The sequence below is a fragment of the Suncus etruscus genome, chromosome 9 (assembly GCF_024139225.1).
Source record: "Suncus etruscus isolate mSunEtr1 chromosome 9, mSunEtr1.pri.cur, whole genome shotgun sequence".
Classification (NCBI taxonomy): Eukaryota; Metazoa; Chordata; class Mammalia; order Eulipotyphla; family Soricidae; genus Suncus; species Suncus etruscus.
Genome location: NC_064856.1, coordinates 790,034 through 810,646, shown reverse-complemented (window position 1 = coordinate 810,646; position 20,613 = coordinate 790,034). Strand labels below are relative to the sequence as shown.

At 51.5% G+C, this 20,613-nt stretch overlaps 1 protein-coding gene and 1 pseudogene across 1 annotated transcript in view; one reads left to right on the top strand and one right to left on the bottom strand.

Moving 5' to 3' along the window:
* NINL (ninein like) overlaps nt 1-20,613 on the bottom strand; it is a 62,000-nt gene that overhangs the window by 27,660 nt on the left and 13,727 nt on the right. Inside the window, exons 7-13 of the mRNA XM_049780238.1 lie at nt 17,988-18,158; nt 16,852-16,988; nt 15,293-15,433; nt 9,273-9,447; nt 7,964-8,074; nt 7,202-7,282; nt 1,592-1,721 (exon numbers count right to left, since the gene is read on the bottom strand). Coding sequence (XP_049636195.1) covers nt 1,592-1,721; nt 7,202-7,282; nt 7,964-8,074; nt 9,273-9,447; nt 15,293-15,433; nt 16,852-16,988; nt 17,988-18,158 — 946 coding nt within the window. The remainder of the gene's footprint in view (nt 1-1,591; nt 1,722-7,201; nt 7,283-7,963; nt 8,075-9,272; nt 9,448-15,292; nt 15,434-16,851; nt 16,989-17,987; nt 18,159-20,613) is intronic.
* On the top strand, nt 4,424-4,524 carry LOC126019933 (uncharacterized; annotated as a pseudogene).

Sequence of the window (20,613 nt, the reverse complement as noted above, 5' to 3'; positions counted from 1 at the left end):
CAAAGCTCGACCTATGGAGAGTGGCCACTGGGATGACAGGGAGTCCCGTCTGGGAGAGCTCTGGTGACAGCCATGAGGACAGGAAGCTCGGGGCTGCCTCCCTAAGCCACTACAGTTAAGGCCTTGATGATAAGGACAACCCTGCACACAGAACCTCGCTTTGCCTGTTCCCTGGGGTACTGGCAATGGCTTCCTGACTGGAAAACAGACCCTCAGCCACTCAGCACCTCCAAAGACCAAGAAAGGGATATGGAGTCACCAGAGTATCCAGTACCTTCTTGAGCCCTCCTGGCTGAGGGAAGCCAGCATAGCAGACCTTAAAGAAACTGGATCTATGCTTGTGGGAGGATCCTTTGAGGGCAAAGGAGGTGGAATCCTCCCCACAAAAACCCCCAACGGAGGTTGGTGTGATAGTACAGCAGGGTAGGGCATATTTGCCTTGCACATGGCCAACCCAGACTTGATTTCTCAGCACCCCAGATGGTCCCCCCAAGACAGTCGAGTAATTCCTGAGTGCAGAGCCAGGAGTAAGCCCTGAGCACTGCAGGATGTGGACCCAAAACAAAGGAAAACAAAAACAGTGTCAGAGTATAGCACTGCATAGGGTGCTTGCTTTGCAAGGCGATAAAGTGGGTATGATTTCCCAGCATTCCATATGGTCCCCAGCCAAGAGAAATTCCTGAGTGCAGAGCCAGAGTGACCCCTGGACCCCACTGGGTGTTGCCCAAAACCAAAACAAAAAACAAGAAAGTGAACAGCTGTAGGGCAACACGGGAAATCCTGGGGATCTCTTGGAGATGGGCAAGTGTTTCCTGAAAGTCAGGTTCATGTAACCAACTGAACAGCTAGGCTGGATGGTCCCAGGGTTCACCATGTCTCCCTAGACCTCTGGGTATCTTAGAATCCTACACAAGGCTGGCCTGTTGCTCCCTAACTCCATTCTGCCCAGAGGCCTCGCAGTATCCGGACTGCAGCCCAACCCTCACACAGGCTTGAGTTAGGAAGTTCAGGAGCCTGATCATGTGTGAGTGTGTGGCTCCGAGGAGCTCTTGCAGGGGCTCCCAGTCCACCCACCAGTCCCCATGGCCCCCAAAGACCAGCCAGGAATAGGAGACTGTCCCCATACTCACCCCAACCTCACCCAACAAGCCCCGAGTTCCCTCCCTCAAACTTCCCACTCTTGATCCCTCATGGCCTAAGACATGTGTGAAAACCATAGCCACCATAAACGCCTCAGTGAATGTCATCACTCGACGACATTCAGATGCTTGGTTGTTTCTATCCAGGCATTTCACTGCTGCCTGTTTTTCAGTTCCAAGTGGAGTTGGGACTCAGGTTGAGAGGCTCAGCTCTGGGTGGCTGCCCAGTTGTGTAGTCGTGACCTTGTGGCAACTTGGCTCCCGGAAGAGGACTGATGCCTTCAAGTCACTGGAATCAGCGTCACTTCACCCGCTTCTAACTCCCCAGGGGTTCTGGGTGTTGTGACCACCCAGGCTTTGGGTCCAGGGCCCCACTGGACATGGTGGGCCTCTGGCCATGACAGGCTGTGCCTCCGGCCAACCACAGCCTCCTCCCAGGGCTACGGTCCTACCTGTTGGGTCATGTCCAAGGAGCAGCTGTCCATCTGGCTGTGCGTGGGGTCGACTTCGGGGGCTCAGGGGCAGCCTCGCCTGCAGGCCTTCAAAGGCAGCCTGTAGCTCATCGTTCTGGTCCTGTAAGTCCTGTAGGGAAAAGCAGACTCCCTCTGTAGACACCATGCTCCCCACAGCCCTCCCAGCCAAGTCCACTGCGGGAGACCGGACCGAGGATTGCCAGCATGTCGGGCCAGGTGTAATCTAAGCTCATGAGACAGGCAGTCAAACTGGGGCTAGAGCTATAGTACAGAGAGTAGGGTGCTTGCCTTATACACAGGCAATCTGGCTCAAAACCCAACATTCTAAGGGTCCTCTGGGATCCATTAGAAGTGATCCTGAGCACAGAGCCAGGATTAAGCCCAAAAACAAAACAAAAATATTGAGTAAATCAAAGCTGGTTCATTTGCTGACTCTTATGCCAGTAGCACCTCCCACCACTGACATTAAGAGCAGCTAGAAAAGAGTAGAAATGGAAAGGGGAAGAGAAATGTATAATTCAACAGACTTATCAAGGAAACTCTAGATGCTATGACCAAACCACATTAACACTATGACGTGAAAACGAGGTGGCAGAGCCCAGGAGAATGCCAAGTTCTTCAGATCAAAGGCCCCACAGCACACACAGAGAAGACTGCCTGGTGGTTGGTGGGAGCAAGGCCATGAGGGCTGTGTGAGGCACTGAGAGCCTGAGAGGGAGGGACTGTATTTTTTGGGGGGGAGAGGTTGGCCACACCCGGCAAATGCCCTACCCACTGTGAGTCTTTGTCCGTGATTTAGTGAATCTGAAGAAACACATCCCGCCACCAGATGTTTAAGGGGGAACAGGTAGAGTTCACAGTCCACACCTATCTTTGCTACAGCCACGCATGGTGGAGGCTGGTGACCCCTCCAGGAACTAGGGGGCTGTGACAGGCATAAAGGAGAGCAGCCTCTGCCAGCTTCTCCATTTATGGTTATTTTTTCTTCTACTTTTCATTGGGGGGCCATACCTGGCGGTGCTCAGGGTTTACTCGAGCAGTGCTGGGGCTTGAACTTGGGTCAGCCATCTGTAAGGCAAATGCCTCCCCCATTCCACTATCTCTCTGGCCCCTTGGCTTCTCCTTTTGGACACTCACTCCGAGGCTAGCCCTAGTCCTGCGCACCCTGGCCCCATTTCCCTCTGATTTCTTGGCTCTGTTGCAGTTTCGTCTTCTGGCAGTTCTCAGGACATAAGCCTGAGCTTCCTAGAATCAGGCCTGGAGGCAGGTATCTAGGCCGACACTGCATCTTCCCCTGGAGGAATCCCCTCTTGGCTCTGGGTCCTGTGGCAGAAGGACAGGCATGGAATGGCACAGGGTCACTGTCCCCCATTTAGAAACCCTGAGCAAATAAACAGCTTTGGGAGAGGGGAGCAGCAACAAACTCAGGATGTACAGGAGCATGAAACAAGCAGAAAGGCAGAGCGGTGGGGCCAGTCCTAAGTGATGAAGGAGGGTGCTCCTGATGTCAGATGCCATCTAGCTGAGCTGAGCTGATTAGTAAGTCCGAAGGTGACTGTGGATATCAAGCTGGGGAAGTGGAGGGGAGAGGTGTCACAGGACACCAACCATCTCCTGAGGTTGAAGAAGTGTGAGGACTCCTGAGCAGCAAGACCAGGGAGAAAGCAGGGGCTGGGGTGGCAGGATTTGGCAGCCCAGTGCCCAGAGTGTCTGGGGAAAGTGGCAGTGGGGCAGGCCACCAAGATAGCTGCCGGGAGACAAGCAGCAGCTGGGCATAACTTAGTCTGGTCTGGCTGCTACGACAAAAACAGCCCCGCCAAGGAGACCAGAAGCAAAGTCCAAGTTCAAGGGGAGGCAAATTCTAGTCTCTTCCTGCAACCTCACTCTTTGGGTTTCTTCCCCAAGGACACAGTCGTCCCATACTTGTGGGCTCAATCCTCCCCACAGAGACCCTACCTCCTGACACCACCCCACTGGGCATAATAAGGTTTTGATACATAATGTCAGGGGACACTCATTCCATCTAGAGTAGGAATGCTAAAAGGGGTTTGGAGGTGTGTTTGGGGGTTTCTGACCAAAGACAGGCTGCTCCATCACAGCATCCACTTTGGAACAACAGAGGGACAGATGAGAAGGAAGGAGACTTGTCTGCAGGTCCCCTAATCAAGACCTTCAGCCTCTAGAACTGTCAGAACTGAATTTCTGTCGCTCTTGTCCACTCCAACCCCCAACCATGCTATTTTGTGACTAGTGTCTGAAGAGACGATGGACAAGGATTCCAGATGAAAGGATATAAAACAGGCCTGATGATTGATGCAGTACCTGAGCCCTTCTGGTAGAGAGGGAACCTGACAAAACTGTGACACAAGCAGCAGGTTAAAGCAGCATCTCCTGTCAGGGGAGACAGTGAAGCCTATGACTTAGGAACTCTCTGACTTAGGAACACATTCTCATTAAAAGACTTGGTGGGGGCAGTATCCACGAAAAAGGACTCCAGAAATGCAGCTTCTGAATATTTCCATGGGAAATGATTCCCATCATAGCTGACTCCAAGTGATGAAGCATTTAACAAAAGTCAAGCAAACCTCCTGAATCAATCGCACTGCATACCACGGTGAGGTTAGTGGAATTAAACTTTTTTAGGGTCTAGGGCCCCTGGTTCACAGGACTTACCCCAGATGGTTTAGAAACAAACACACACACATCCACAGTAAGTGTGCAACCACAGGGAAAACAGGGTGGAATGTGGGTGTCTCATCCCTCAAGAAAAGAGAGTCTATGTGTCCTTTGCAGCACTGATTTTTTGGGTAAGTTTATGTGTGTTAAAAATCATTTCCAATTTGATACAGAGAAGATTAGCATGGCCCCTGCGCAAGGATGACACGCAAACTCGTGAAGCATTCCATATTTAAAAAGAAATCATTTCCAGGCCCGGAGAGATAGCACAGCGGTATCTGCCTTGCAAGCAGCCGATGCAGGACCAAAGGTGGTTGGTTCGAATCCCGGTGTCCCATATGGTCCCCCGTGCCTGCCAGGAGCTATTTCTGAGCAGACAGCCAGGAGTAACCCCTGAGCACTGCCGGGTGTGGCCCAAAAACAAAACAAAACAAAAAAAAAAGAAATCATTTCCAATTAATTTAAAACATTTTTTTGCTTTTTGTCTTTGTTTTGGGGCCACACTTAGCAATGCTCAGGGGTTATTCCTGGATCTGCACTCAGAAATTACTCCTGGCAGTGCTCAGGGGCCACCTGGATGCTGGGCTTTGAATCCAGGTTGGCTGCACACAAGGCAAACCTGCTGTGCTATGGTTCGGGTGCACTAATTTGGGGGGGGGTTGGGGCCACACCCAGTGACACTCAGGGGTTACTCCTGGCTATGCGCTCAGAAATCACTCCTGGCTTGGGGGACCATATGGAATACCAGGGGATCGAGCTGTGGCCTGTCCTAGGTTAGCCACGTGCAAGGCAAATGCCCTACCACTGCACCACTGCTCTGCCCCCCACCAAAAAAATTTTTTTTATTTGGGGGCAGAGATTGGGTTCCATCCAGTTGTGCTCAGGACTTATTCCTGGCTCTGTGCTTGGGACGACTCCTGATGGTGCTCCAGGGACCATCTGTGGTACCAAGGGTCACACTGGGGTTGACTGAAGAGGCCACATGCAAGGTACTTCCTGGCCCCTCCAAATGGAATCTCCTTCTTAAATGTTCTATGTTTGTTTGAAACAACCAAAAATGTTCAAAATATGAAGAGAAATTCTGAACTGGAGATGAACACTAACATGTAAAATAACCTGTTTTTCTAAAAACATAAAATAAAATTTAAAAATGAAATGATGGGCCAGAGAGATAGCACAGTGGTGGGGCATTTGCCTTGCATGTTGCCGAACCAGGATGGACCCGGTTTGATTCCTGGCATCCCATGTAGTCCCCCAAGCCTGCCACAGGCGAATTCTGAGAGCAGAGCCAGGAGTGACCCCTGGGTGCTGCCAGTGACCCAACAGCCAGATTAATCAATCAATAAACAAATAGTTTTTTTTTGTTTTTTTGTTTTTTTGTTTTTTTTTGGTTTTTGGGCCACACCCTGTGACGCTCAGGGGTTACTCCTGGCTATGCGCTCAGAAGTTGCTCCTGGCTTCTTAGGGGACCATATGGGACGCCGGGGGATCGAACCGCGGTCAGTCCTAGGCTACCGCAGGCAAGGCAGGCACCTTACCTCCAGCGCCACCGCCCGGCCCCCACAAATAGTTTTTTTTTTAAAGAAAGGAATGAAATGATAAGTCTTGAGCAATGTAATAAAATTGCTAAAGACCTGTGAAGATTTTTTTTTTTTTTTTTTTTTTGTGGTTTTTGGGTCACACCCGGCAGTGCTCAGGGGTTATTCCTGGCTCCAGGCTCAGAAATTGCTCCTGGCTGGCACGGGGGACCATATGGGACGCTGGGATTCGAACCGATGACCTCCTGCATGAAAGGCAAACGCCTTACCTCCATGCTATCTCTCCAGCCCCAGACCTGTGAAGATTTACACTTGCAGTGTGCCAAGGAACATGCTGAGTTGATTGGATGTAGATTCTGAATCTACACAGCAAACTTGAAGGAAGAAGAAAGCGGAATACGTGATTGCAATTCCGCACAGGACCAGCCCAGCCCATCTGCACCACCCCAGTTTCCATCTGACACACACCGAGAGGTAGAGCGAGTGCCTGTGGTGAGAGCTAGCAGAGTTCAGTGTGAGGAGACAGAGAAGGAGAGGAGGGGAGAAGCAGTGACCACACCACATACTGCAACTCACCTGTACCCTCTGGGGTGGCCAGAGCACCGGGCAGCAGGAACAAAATCAAATCTTTATTTTGGAGGGAGATCAGTGAGCAGTGAATGGATGACAGCCGCTTGGCATTGCGTCGATTTATCTGTTAGCGTCTCGAGTCATTCTGAGTATACAGGGGCTGTGGTACCCTTTAGCCATCCTCAGTGGCTCTCCACCCAGGGCTCTGCATTGTGGCACTCCCTACTGGAAGCTCTGACGGGGGGTGTGTGTGTGTGTGTGTGTGTGTGTGTGTGTGTGTGTGTGTGTGTGTGTGTGTGTGTGTGTGTGTGTGTGTGTGTGTGTGTGTGTGTGTGTGTGTGTGTGTGTGTGTGTGTGTGTGTGTGTGTGTGTGTGTGTGTTGGCAGAGGCCACAATACCCAATTGCAGAGGAACTGACCAGGTTAACTTAGAACCATTGGCCTTCGTCCATATGCCTGAGTGGGAAAGTTTGGGGCTATCTGGGTGGGACCCACAGGCACTGCCAGTCTTGTCTTCCCTGCTAGAGAAGATGCTCTTGTAGTCCGGGCTTGACTATGCTTCCATGGAGGAAGGACCAAGGCAAGGGCTATAAGGAGAGGACTCAGCCTCCACATCGCCACATCACTGACACACAGACCCCTGTTCCAAGAAGGCCCAGGAGGAGTTCAAGCCCTTGAGCAGAACCTCCCTGGTGCCAACCTCAGCGGCAGGACGAAGGTGGAGATGGGAGGATAAGATGGCACAAGGGCTCCGAGCACAGATGACAAGACCGGGCCACTTCAGTAGGGGACAGACAGGTACCTACCCGACACTTGCGCTTGTATTCCTGAATGATCTCAGCGAAGTGCTCCTCCTGGGCCAGCAGCTCCGTGCTCTGAGGCTCCCGCTGAAGCCAGACCCACACAGGAGCGTGAGGTCACAGCTAGGCCACATGTTGTCCCCGCTTCCCCCTCCACTCAGCATTTCCAGAGACCCCCGCCCCCATCTTTCTTTTCCTAGCTTACGGTCTTAAGGCAGAGGATGTTGGGAATGCAGGGAGACAGCTGCAACTCCACACCCTAGCCCCCAACCTGTCTATGCAGCAAACACTCTCCTCCCACTCAAATGTCACACATGTGAACTCTTCCTGGGTACGGGTGGGACCCAGCAGGACCTTCCAGAGCACCAAACTCTGACCTCTCTGTGACTCACCATGGAGTCTGTGCCGGTAGCACCTGCCAGCCTTGGCTGTAACACCTGCATTCTGGCTCTGGCACTGCCTCAAGGGGAAGGAGGAGGCAGTAACTGTGTCCATCCCTTTTCCATTCCCAGTTTAAGTAGAAAAAGCTATATTCAGGGACCAGTGGCTTCTTTTAGATGACACTGACACTTCTTCGCTTTGGGGGGTAGACAAGGCCACACTAAGCTTTGCTCAGGGATCTCTCCTGGAGGACCTCGACAATCTTGTGGCGTCGGGATGGAACCGGGGTCCGCTGCGTGCAAGACGAACACCTTGACCTTTGAACTGTTTCTCTCACCAGTCCCCACAGGCTCTCACTGAGGCTGGAAAAGCAGCCCACGGGCTCACCTTGTCCTTCAACACAGACTCCAGATCCTTCTGCAGTTTCAGGATCAGCTTCTCAGACTCTGAGAGCTGCCCCACGAGCTCCGTGATCTCCTTCTGCAGCCGGCTATTCTCCTGCAAGACACAGGCAGACGACTGTTGGCAGTCTTGGAACAGAGGTGGGACCACGCCTAGGCTTCCCCTCCGCCAGGGAGGCACTTCCAGGCAGTGCTTAGAGTTCGCAGGGGCAGAGAAATGTCTTGGAAACGTTTCCCGAGCTCTGCCAGGATGAGGGCCCACTCACTCCCAGGACAGCAACGGCCCCCTCCCTGCTACTTTCCCTGCCAGTTGTTCAAGAAGGACCCGAGGGACACAAGCCAAGGTGCTGGTAGAGCACCGAGAGAAGAAACCCTCCCTTCCTCAGCTGCACCCCAAGCGAGGGGACATGGCTAAGGGCTCAGGCTGAGGCCAGCTGGGGGCTGAAGGGAGTGAGAATGGATGGATGAAGGACGTGGTGTCGGAACCTGCAGGCCTTGCAGAGGAAAGGAGAAGGACAGCGGGCACCCAGGCGGGGCTGAGGAAGCTCACTGGGAGAGAGACAGGCGAGCATGGATGGGTGTGGGCACAGTGTGGTGAGACTATGGAACGCAGAGAGGAACTGCCTGCGTGGCTGTATGGGTGGGAGTGGCTGAAGGCGTGCACCTGGGTATAACTGTGGGTGAAGCAGCGAGGATGGGAGTGAAGATGGGTGCAGGGCGGGGGTGTGGTGCTGCAGTGGGTCTTGGCGCAAGTATGGGTACAGGTGTGGGCGAGGGTGTGCCGTGGGTGTGGTTGTAGATGAATGCAGACGGTCTGGTTGAGGGCAAAGCAGCAGGTGAGTGCGAGGACAGGTGTAGGTGTAGATGCGGGAGTGAGGATGCAAGCGCACGCGTGGGGCTAGCGAGGTGTGGTGAGGGTGTAAGTATGGTGAAGATACAGCTATGGGTGTAGCGAAGGTGTAGCTGTGGGTGCGAATGAGGGTCTGAGTGTGGGTGTGGACTATGAGGCCACCCAGAAAGCCAGACCTGCCCCAAACTGCGCCTGGGCCCCAGCAGTTGGGTCCCAGAAGTGCCCTTTGCTGGCCCAACCTTGCTCTGACTCTCCTTGGCCCTGAGGGCTCCACTGATCTGCTCCCCACATGGCCTGGGAGTAAATGGAGCAACTGTCTTCAACTTTGTGGGGAATCCCAGCATGACTGACTGTTGGGGAAAACTGTCCAGGACACAGCCAGGACAGGGCGGGTTGTGGCTACTCCGTCTTCAGTAGCCCCACACCCACCTAACCCCCCACCTACCTTGAGCGCCAGGGTCAGCTTCTCCCGCAGGCTGGCCTCCTCGGCGTGCAGGCGGTCCCGGTCCATCTCCAGCGCAGCCCTCTGCTTGTGGGCCTGCTCCCAGAGCACCTCACGCTCCGCTTCCACCTTGGCCCGCAGGAGGCTGAGCTGCTCCCGGTAGTTTTGCTCCAGATGTCTGGAAGACACAGGCCATGCATGGCCCTCAAACTCCTAGCCTGTGGCTCTCCACAAGCCACGCTGTCCTCTGCTTGTCCCTTGGTTGAACTGCCTGTGTGAGGGCAGGGGTCCTCGTAAAGCCCTCTACCCTGGGCCTACTGGCAAGAGAGGTGATCCCGCAAAGAAGCAAGGGAGCTAGTGGCTCCCCAGAACCTTCTACACTCCACTGGAGTAGTCTGACAGCTCTGCCTGTCACCCCCTTCCACCTCCAGCAGCGACCAAACACCCTCGGTAGGCAAAGGGAGCGCAGACGCAAGCCTCTCCCGGAGAACACGAGCAGCAAGGCTGTTGGAGAACAAGGCGGCATTTGCCCCCCAAACACCCACTGACCTTCTGCAGAAAACCACTTCTGCCAGCAGCAAAGTCTTAGCCGCTCTTAGTTTTATCTCAGAAAGAACTGCTTAGCCGAAGCTTTCTCAGAGCAAAACGGTGCTTCCACAGCCAAGTGCAGCGCCCCCTGGGGGCACGGGGCAGCCTGCCTGCAGCGTGAACCAACAAATATATCCACAGAAAGAAGACCCCAAGGGGCCAAGTGGAAGGTGGGGGGAGAACAGGGAAACACATTCAGCTAACTCAATATTCGACAACTCTAGGAGAGAGCCCGGAGGTGCTATTTGATCATTTCACTTGGCTCTTTAAAATGTGTGAAACACCATCAAAAGGTGACAGGCAGAACCGGAGAGATAGCATGGAGGTAAGGCGTTTGCCTCTCATGCAGGAGGTCATCGGTTCGAATCCCGGCGTCCCATATATGGTCCTCCCGTGCCTGCCAGGAGCAATTTCTGAGCCTGGAGCCAGGAATAACCCCTGAGCACTGCCGGGTGTGACCCAAAAACCACAAAAAAAAAAAAAAAAAAAAAAAGGTGACAGGCAAATAAAAATAGAGGCAACCTTTAAAGGCCTGTGGCTGTCAAGTGAATACGTTGAACTCATTTTGTAAACCATTACATGCACGAGAAGGAAGCAAATGCATAGAAGGGGATCAGAAATGGCTACCTAGGGGCCGGAGCGGTACCATAGCAGGTAGGGTGTTTGCCTTAAACATGCTGATCCAAGTTCAATCCCTGGCATCCCAATTGGTCTCCCAGGCCTGACAGGAGTAATTTCTGAGAGCAGCCAGGTGTGCCCCCCCCACAAATAAAAAAAGAAGAAAAGAAAATTTAAAAAATAACAAGCTTCTTTTTTTTTTTTTTTTTTGGTTTGGACCACTCAGTGATGCTTAGGGGTTACTCCTTGCTTTGCATTCAGAAATGACTCCTAGCTCAGAGGACTATAGGTCAGCTGCGTGTAAGGCCAATGCCCTACCGCTGTGCCAGTCCTCAGGCCATATAAAATAACAAGTTATTTTTTTTAAGTGTTTTAAAAAATAAAGAAATGGGGCCCGGAGAGATAGCACAGCGGCGTTTGCCTTGCAAGCAGCCGATCCAGGACCAAAGGTGGTTGGTTCGAATCCCAGCGTCCCATATGGTCCCCCGTGCCTGCCAGGAGCTATTTCTGAGCAGACAACCAGGAGGAACCCCTGAGCAACGCCGGGTGTGGCCCAGAAACCAAAAAAAAAAAAAGAGAGAGAGAGAGAGAGAAAAAGAAAAAAGAAATGGCTATCTCAGCACAGAGGTAGGGCATTTACTTTGCATGTGGCCTACCCAGGAGAGACCTAGTTCAATTCCCAGTATCCCATATGGTAGGTCCCCCAGCCTGCCAAGGGAAATTTCTGAGTACAGAGCCAGGAGTAACCACTAAGAGCCGCCATGTGGCCCAAAAACCAATCAATCAATCAATTAAGTTAAAAAAAAAAAAAAGAAATGAAATGGCTATCTCAAGGAGAAGACTAGTCTTTCCCCCCCCCCTTTTTTTTTTGGTTTTTGGGTCACATCCGGCGGTGCTCAGGGGTTACTCCTGGCAGGCACGGGGGACCATATGGGACACCGGGATTCGAACCAACCACCTTAGGTCCTGGATCGGCTGCTTGCAAGGCAAACGCCGCTGTGCTATCTCTCCAGGCCCGCCTTTTCCCCTTTTACTTGTATCTTCTAAATTTCTCAAAGAACACTAGCATGTATTACCTCAAGTGAGGAAAACCAGAGGCAACCCCGAAAGAGATTGCTAGAAACTTAGAGTTGCCTATAACTCCAAGAAAAATGCCAGAAACCTGCACAACCATCCCAAGGTCTGCAGCCATATTCTCGGGCTGGGACATTTTCCGAATTCACAATACTCTGACATGCCTCAAAATTCTTTCCAGGTGGTTGGGAAGAGGTCAAAACCGTGATCCATGTTTGAACAAGTGATCTAAAGCCAACCTCCATTTAGCACAGAACACAACTGCTTCTTCAATGTTTTCTGTTTTTTTAATTTTTTTTCTTTGTTTTTGTTTTTCATTCATTTGATTTTTAAGTTTGGGGCCACACAAGGAACTGCTCAGGTGTTACTCCTCCTCTGAACTAAGAAATCACTTCTGGTGCTTAGGGGGCCATAAGTGGTACGGGATTCAAAACCGGGTCAGTCACATGCAAGGCAAGCACCCTGCCCACTGTACAATCTCTCTGGTCCAAAAAGGAGTTTTCTTCCTTCAGGAACACTGATCAAAAGCTGTTGGGGAGGCAATGTTAGGTAGATGGCAAATTCAGAGGCTGCTCAGCCTCAAAACAAAGTCCTGCAGACCCTCTTACCTCCCCAAGGTGCCCACGAGGTCGCAGCCTCGGTTCTTAGAGACGGCAAGCGGTGTGGCTGGAAGCAGCCTTTGCTGCTGAGAAGGGATCCCAGCCTCTCAGTTCAAAATGGAACAGAGCGTTGAAAGAGGCACAGAGGGCAGTGGGGACACCAAGAGGGAAAATGGTGATCCTGCAACTAGCTTCAAGTGGCATGGAAGATTCTTTCAGCAACACATTCTTTGTTTTCTTTTACTTTGGGAGCCACACTTGCCCCTATGCAGAAAACTGGTTTGTGTTCAGGTTTGTTTCCTGTCAAGGATGAAACCCGAGCTTCCTTCCTGCTAAGTGTAGGCTCAGCTTGTTAAGCTTCAGTCTGGACCCTCAGGTCCTAATTTCTAAAATTTCCTTCCTTCCATCATACCCGGCAGCACTCACAGGTTACTCATGGCTTTGCACTCAGAAATCGCTCCTGTCAGGCTGGAGGACCAACTATATGGGATGCTGGGGATCGAACTGGGTCTGACCAGGGTCGGCCACGTGCAAGTCAAATGCCTCACCGCTGTGCTATTGCTACGGCCCCTCACAGGTTTTCACTCTGGAGATCTGACTTCACAACCCTGCTCTGAAGTCAGGGCACTCAGGAGTGTACCTGAGATGTGCAAAGTTGACCCTCCAGAACTGTGTGATGTTTCCAGGGCCCTGGTGCATGCTTAGAGAAAATGGGGAGCCCAAAGGCTCACGGATGGATGCGTGTCAGCTGTACTGAGATGATCCACTGCTCACTCAGTCTCTGTCTCTCACAGTCAATCCTCCTTCACTCTCACTCCCTTTCTCCCTCTTCCCCTCCCCTCCCCCTCAGAAGTGCAGTGAACTCCACCTTTGGTGCTATTCTCCTTCATACCACAGAGAGGTCTATGACATTCCCAACTGGGGATCAACTACGCCCTCTGCCTGCTGCACTGGCCCTTTTCAGATTACTCCTAGGGTCCAAAGACCTCTGAAGTCAAAGTGTGCGGACTCCCATGTGAGACCCTCCGCTGCCAGATATGCGTTTCCAATGACTGGGGCACAGAGGAAGGTACCCACCAAGCCCAAGACAGCTATGCCACTCCCCTAAATCCCAAATACACAGGCTGTGAAACGGGAAGAGCCCAAGCAAACTGGCCACAATTCCAGCACCTCCGCCGTTTTCCTCCCCTCCTGGTCTCCTTTATACTGAGTCACAAGGGCACCGGGCAGGGGCAGATCTCCCAAAAGGGCTTCACTGCTGTTTGTTTGTTGCATCTTCTAAATTAACCCTTTGTCAGAAAAACGCTGGGCAAATATTTTCTCCCAGTTTGTGAGGTGTCTTTATTCTGGTAATCATTTGTTATAATTAAATTTACATAGTTCCATTTGTTTATCTTTATTTCCATTTCAATGACACTGAATCACTGAGGATACCTTTAGCTTCAATGTTATCAAGATATATAAGTTTTGCACTGGCAAATCCTAACAATAACAACAATAATAACAAAATAATCAAAAAATGGGGCCGGAGAGATAGCATGGAGGTAAGGCATCTGCCTTTCATGCAGAAGGTCATCGGTTCGAGTCCCGGCGTCCCATATGGTCCACCGAACCTGCCAGGAGCGATTTCTGAGCATGAAGCCAGGAGTAACCCCTGAGCGCTGCCGGGTGTGACCCAAAAACCAAAACAAAAAAAAAAATCAAAAAATGGGGAGAAGAGATGAACAGAAACTTCCTCAAGAAGGCATACAGATGGCCTAGAGGTATATTAAAAATGCTCTACATAACTATCAACAGGGAAATGGAAATCAAGAGAACAATAAGATCTCTTACACATAACACACATTACAAAAGACACAACCAGTGTTGGCATGGATGTGGAGAGAATGAACCTTCACATAAATCTGGCAAGAATGTCGACTGGATCAACCCTTTTGGAAAACAGCATAAATATACCTTAACAAACTAAGACTTGAGTTTCTCTATGATCCAGCAATCCCACTTCTGGGCATCTACTCCAAGAGCTCAAAAACTCTACCGAGGAAAGACAGTTGTACTCCTAAGCTCAGTGCAGCCCAAATTTGAAAATCATCCATGTGTCCAACAATAGATGAGTGGATAGAGAAACAGTGCTATATATACAAAATGGAATACAGCTCAGCTATAGGGAAAAATGAAATCATACAATCTGCTGTGCTGTGTGGATGGAACTGGAAAGCTGGGCTGAGTAAAGTCAGTCAGAAGAGGGACAGAAGGACCTCAGATGGGGCCAAAGCCATAATAAAGCAGGTAGAGTTCTTGCCTTGTACATAGTAGATCCAGGTTCAAACCCTGGCTACCCATCTGGTCCCCTGAGCCTGCCAGGAGTCATCCCGAAGCATTGCTGGGTATGATCCCGAAACAAAAACAAAAAAGAAAAGACGAAGAATGACCTCACATAGGTGGGATATAAAAGCTGCACAGTAAGGGAATGAAAAACCATCCAAAGCAACAGAATCTAAGAACTGTCTATGGAACGGAGCTTCCCAGGAGATGTGTGTGGTGGGTGGGGAAGGCTCGAGGTGGGGAGAGTGAGTGGACACGCTGTTGGGGGGAGCATAGTCTTGGAATGTTATACGCATGAAACCCTACCGTTGACAAGTCTCACAAAACTGGAAATGATTGCAGCTAAGATGAGAAAGAAAGGAAAAGAAAGCTGCAGGGCCCACTAGTGCCCCCCTCCCTGGGCATGTCTCCCTACTAGTGCCCCCTTGGGCACGTCTCCCCCTGTAGGCGTGGGGTGTAGTACCCTGCAGAAGAGACCAAGTTCTCCACCATGTGTACAATTTGCTCTCCACAGGGGACACCAAGGGGTGCCAAAGCCTTGAAAGGCTCAACTGCAGCTCAGCCCATCAGATTTCCCCAGAGGAGCAGAGCCGGTCCTCTAGCCTCGCCACCAGGCCAATGGAGGAAACAAGGATTTCCTTGTGTGTCTTAAAGAAGTCCCACAAAGACACAATTGGCAGCGTGGGCTCAGATAATGCCAGCGCTTTGGCCCCAGGACAATCCCGTGAGCCTGTGGCTCCAGCCAGCGTGGCCCTCACCCACCCTCCTTCCCTGGCCGGGCATGGAGCCTGCCCACTGGCAGGGAACTGCACTGCCTACTTGATCTTCTTCTCCGTGAGCTGCTCGAGGGCTGAGTGACAGTCGTCCATCTCTTTCGCAAACTCCAGGTTCCTCTTCTCGGCTTTTTCCAGGTCCTGCCGGGCTTTGTCTCGCTCCTTCGCCATCTGCTCCGCCTGGCCCCTGCCACAGAAAGGAGGTGGGTTAGGGGAATGGAGCCCATCCACGCGAGGTCCTGCATGAACCCTTGCAGGGGAGGGAGTTTGTGTCTGGGTCTGTGCAGAACCTCACTGCTGCCTCCTGAGGCAGTTTCTAGACTCCCTGGACCCCATTCTACAGATGTATGTGGTAAGAATAAGGTCCAGCAGCCAGCCTGGGCCAGTTTCCAGGCTTTGGAACACAGGAAGTCTAAGCCTAGGTAGAAAGAAATCATCTACCTATGAACCCCCTCATCTCTAGCAGGGCCTGGGGTCCTACAGCCCCCATCGCTAACTGGGAATAGAAGCACAGAGGGGAGAAGGCTGGCTGGCCATGGCATCCCAGCAAGACAAGGCTGGTCTTCCAGAGTAAAGGGTGTGTCGTGGGTGAGGTCCCAGCTTGGTGCAAACTGCCACTGTTTTGGGGACCTCTCTCCATCTTAGGGAAACACAAGGTTCTTGTCCCCAGTAGTGTCTCTCTGGTCCCATGTACACAATTGCCCACAACCATCAGTCCTTCATGAGAGGCAAAGTCTTTGTAATTAAGAGTCTTCTGCAGGCCCCCAGCCATCCCCCTCTTACTCCCCTAGACTCCAGGCCTTCCCTGGGCACTGATCCAGGTGGACCCTATAGGGATCATCAGGCTTTCCCCCTACCTCTCCCATCACAAATGGGAATGTGCTTTGAGAGGAGGGCAGGCCGTTGCAGCACTGGTTTACGTTGGGACAGTCACTGGAAATTTTTTCTCCGTGGTCTCCATTTCAAAAACCACGTAGGGGCTAGTGCCCCCACATGTACAATATATATTGATAGAAAAAAATAAGAGTCTTCTGCCAACCTTTCCTGCTACACACAGACCAGTGTCTGCCAGCCTGCTGAGCAGGTGGATGATGAGATGAATCGGTGAAGTCAAATTAGGTGAAGTCAATTAGAATGCGATTGGGGGCCCCAGTGTCACCTGGCACTGGGTGGTTTTTAAAGGAGAGTAAGTCCTTTGTCCTGCCTGCTGCTGGTCCAGGCCCCGGTCTCTGGCTGCTCTGGGAAGCACCTCTGGGTCAATGGGGGTTTTGCACACAAGCCTTACAGGCAGCAGGTTGGGCTCTTCTTTCAAATCCTTCTCTCTGGAAACTTCTCTTTGCCAAAGGAGCTGAGAGAGGACAGACTGCGAGGCTTCTCACCAGGTGTATGAGAAAAGGCCGAGCACTCTAGGCTCTCTGTTTCAGAAAACGCTGAACAGCAGCCACTGAACAGCCCCCAGTCCCCGCTTCTCTATTAGGGTCACACACATGGGCTCACCCCGCTCTCCCCACCACAAGCCATGGTTGATGCAAGGCAGGCCAGAAAGGGAGGAGGGTGGCGATGTGGGGTGGCAGGGAAGCCCCTCCCCCACATGAGGGCTCTTACTGGCAGAAGCTCAGCTCCTGGCGGTAGCACGCCAAAGCCGCCTGCTGAGTGGCACCGCTGACCGCCACGAGCTCATTCTCCAGGGCCCAAGTCAACTCCAGGAGATTGACCTTCTCATCCACACTAAAGTCAAGACTCTGCAAAGAGAGAGATCTCAGGATATGTGACAGCAGACACTTTCGGGTCTTCTCCAGCCACTCGAAACCGAGGCCTGTGTCCTACAGGCCACAGCTGCTCCTTGCTGCCTGCATCGTCTCAGCCTCTGAGGGCAGCCCTAACATGATGCAGGTGGCCCCAATTCCCAGGCCCTGCCACCGAGATGGACAAGTCTTCTCCCTGGATGTGAAAAGGGCCTGCCTCAAACAGAGTCCATGGACCACAGGGCAGAGCAGGACCAGGCGCCACTACAGTCATGAGGACAGCTGAACAGCACATGTGGAGGGGACGGAGTGTCAGGAGAACCACCTGACTTCTGAGCTCAGATACCCCACCAAGGCTCAAGCAGGAAAAAAGTAAAGGTTTTAGGACCAGAGAGAACAAGGGGTAGAGCACTTCCCTTGCCCATGGCTGAACTTGATTTGATTCCCGTCACCACATTTGGTCCCCTGAACTCTACCAAGAGACAGCTGCTGACTGGGAGGGACCCAGTTCGATTCCCGGCATCCCGTATGGTTCCCCAGCCTGCTAGGGGCAATTTCTGAATGTAGAGCCAGAAGTGACCCCTGAGCACCGCTGGGTGTGGCCCAAAAACTAATCAATCAATAATTTCTTTTTAAAAAAAGATAAATCCCTAGACACCTTCAGGAATATCCCCCAAAACGAAACAAATCATAAGTAGGAAGTGGTAACCTCACATCTCTCTGAAGCACTGAGCTCCTGAGACCGAGATCCTTCCAGTGGAAGGCACTGCCACGAGTGCAGAGTCAGAAGAAAGCCCTGAGCACTGGTAAGTGTGTTTCTAATTGCTCGCCACCTCCCACTAAAATCAATCAACTCTCCTGGCTTTTCCATAAATATCTTATCCAAAAGTAAGAAAGCTGTTCCAATAAGCCTTCCTTGTACAGGCTTTGTGGCCTCATGTACTTTAGGGCTCTGTCCTCCCTCCCCAGGGCCCGCCTGCCCCATTGTTTCCAAACCTGTAGGATCTCTGCTCCATTCTGAATCCCCTCTTGAGCCCAAAAGGCAATGAGCTGCTCAGGCAAGACAAAGCCAGTGCCATCATCAAGGCTGCAGAGAAGACGCGGGCCTGAGCACAGGGAAACGAGGGACGACGTGGTGGCAGTGTGGCAGCTGCCCTCTTCCAGCACCTGCATGGGGCGAGGGAAGGCGTGAGACTCGCACACTTTACGCTGTGCCGGGCCATCTTCAGTCCCCCACTCTGACTTACTGGGAGATAGGAGGACAAAGTTTGGACAGTCTTCCTCTGATCAGGAACTACACAAGCTCAAAGCCTCACAAAAAAAAAGACCCTCAGGGAGGTGACCACGATGGAAAGAAATACAAAATGGGGTTATGTAGAGAGAACTCAAGGGTTAAAGCACTTGTCTTGCAAACAGCTCACCCCAGTTTGATCCCCAGCACAGTAGAAGATTTCCTAGCACCAACAGGGGTCACTCCTGAGCATAGAACGCCTGAGTACTGGGAGGGAGGGAGGGAGGGAAGGAAGGAGGGATGGAAGGAGGGAAGGGAGGGAGGGAGCCCATTGCTACAGCAGCCACCACGCAAATAAGGTAGCCACCTCACAGACTCATGACTAATCTCAAAAAAGTTGCAAGCGAAGCCAATGGTACTCACAGGCAACACTGGTCTTTGGGTTGAAAATTCTGGGGCCCCCTCGTGAAGAAGGCAGGCAGACTGTCTGCCCTGCTGAAGCCCCGGCAGCTGCAGCCTCTCCCCAGAGCCACCACACAAACGGCCCGATTCCATGGCTTCAAGTTCCGGGCACACTCATTTCAGGCTGAAAACTCTGGGGCATTCTTGGAGTCGGGATGGGCCTCCCCATCACTCCGGACTGACCGACGTAGCCCCAGTAGCCACAACCACACCCAGCGCTGCCACTGGGGAAACAGTGGCCTGCCACATCTCTCCTCGGAAGGGACGCAAGCCTCTGAAGCTCATCAGCCCAGTCCACAGAACTCCTAGAGCGCCTCCGGGCCACAAAACTGACAGCCGGAAGTAGAACAAACTCCAGATTAGATAGGAAAGTAACTAAAGTTCAAGAAGCAGAAATAACACCGAAGGCTCAACTGGCTACAAGCAGCTCAGCAAACCCTCAGACTGCAATGAACCCAATGTGACATGTAACGAATTTCCACAAATTTTCTTTTACTGAAGTATGTAGTCCGTTTGCCACAATATAATAAAGTTTTATATGTACTTGTATTAGTAATATGATGAATAAATAGTGTGCTCTGAAGGAAATATAAAGGAAAAAGTGTAAAGCATTGTGCAACTCTGAACATATGTAGAGAGAAAAAGTATATTATAAATAAAAAAATAAAACACTGAAGCTCATGAAGCAGTAAAAAAAATAAATAAGGGCCCGGAGAGATAGCACAGCGGCGTTTGCCTTGCAAGCAGCCGATCCAGGATCTAAGGTGGTTGGTTCGAATCCCAGCGTCCCATATGGTCCCCCGTGCCTGCCAGCAGCTATTTCTGAGCAGACAGCCAGGAGGAACCCCTGAGCACCGCCGGGTGTGGCCCAAAAACCAAAAAATAAAAAATAAAATAAAATAAAGTTTAATAATCCATTTGCCACAATATAAATTATTTGTTCCTGGTATGAGAGCAGAATGGGGAGGGGGAAAACTGGGGACAATGGTGGAGGGAAGGCCACCTTGTGATGAATCCTTAAATGCCCAACACATCTGCATTTGAACGACTGTAAACCACAGCATTTAAGTAAAGTTTACTAAATAAAATATTTTATTTTTGTTTTTTGGGCCACACCCAGTGACTCTTACTCCTGGCTATGCACTCAGAAATCACTCCTGGCTTGGGGGACCATATGGGACGCCAGCTGCCTGCAAGGCAAATGCCCTACTGCTGCACTATTGCTCCGGCCCCTCAAATGAAATTTTTAATTGGGGAAGAAGGAACTAAAAATGAATTGAAAAAGCAAAACTGCTTGTCTCTTGCCAACTCAGAAATACTTTCTAGATCAGGAAAACCTATTTTATCCAAGAGTTATGATCCTTCACAAGATAAGACCAGTTTTCCATATTTTCTCTCAAGCAGGGCCCTCCATAAACCTTTACTGAGGGGACTCAGGGAGGAGGAGTGAACCCCATGACCTCCCATCTCCCAGAGATACATAACTTCCCCTGGGCCTTCCCTTGACCCGGCTGGTCAGATCTGGATTCCCTGGTTCTTCCCAGACAACTTAATCCCAGCTAAAACATGCTCCCCCAAACTTCTGTGGCTGGTCTCTGGTTCAGGGCTCTGCTCAGACATGTCCACCAGCTTGGCCAAATGTGGATGTAAGTGCTACAGGGCAGTGTCTATTGACCCTGCAGCCAGACTCTTCTAGATCCCCACCCTTTCCAGTAGCATAGAAGGCGGGTATGCTCACAAAGCCAAGGTAGCCCCCAGTCCAGTCCTCGAGGGAGACCTGCAGCTCAGACACAGGAGGGAGTGGGTGGGGAAGCGCTCCATACTCTCGGATGCTCAGGCTCTCAAAGGAATCAAGGCCCTGGACCCTCTCCTCTTACCTCCTCTCTGAGCACAGCAAGTCTAACACAGTGCAGGACACACTCTAAGCCT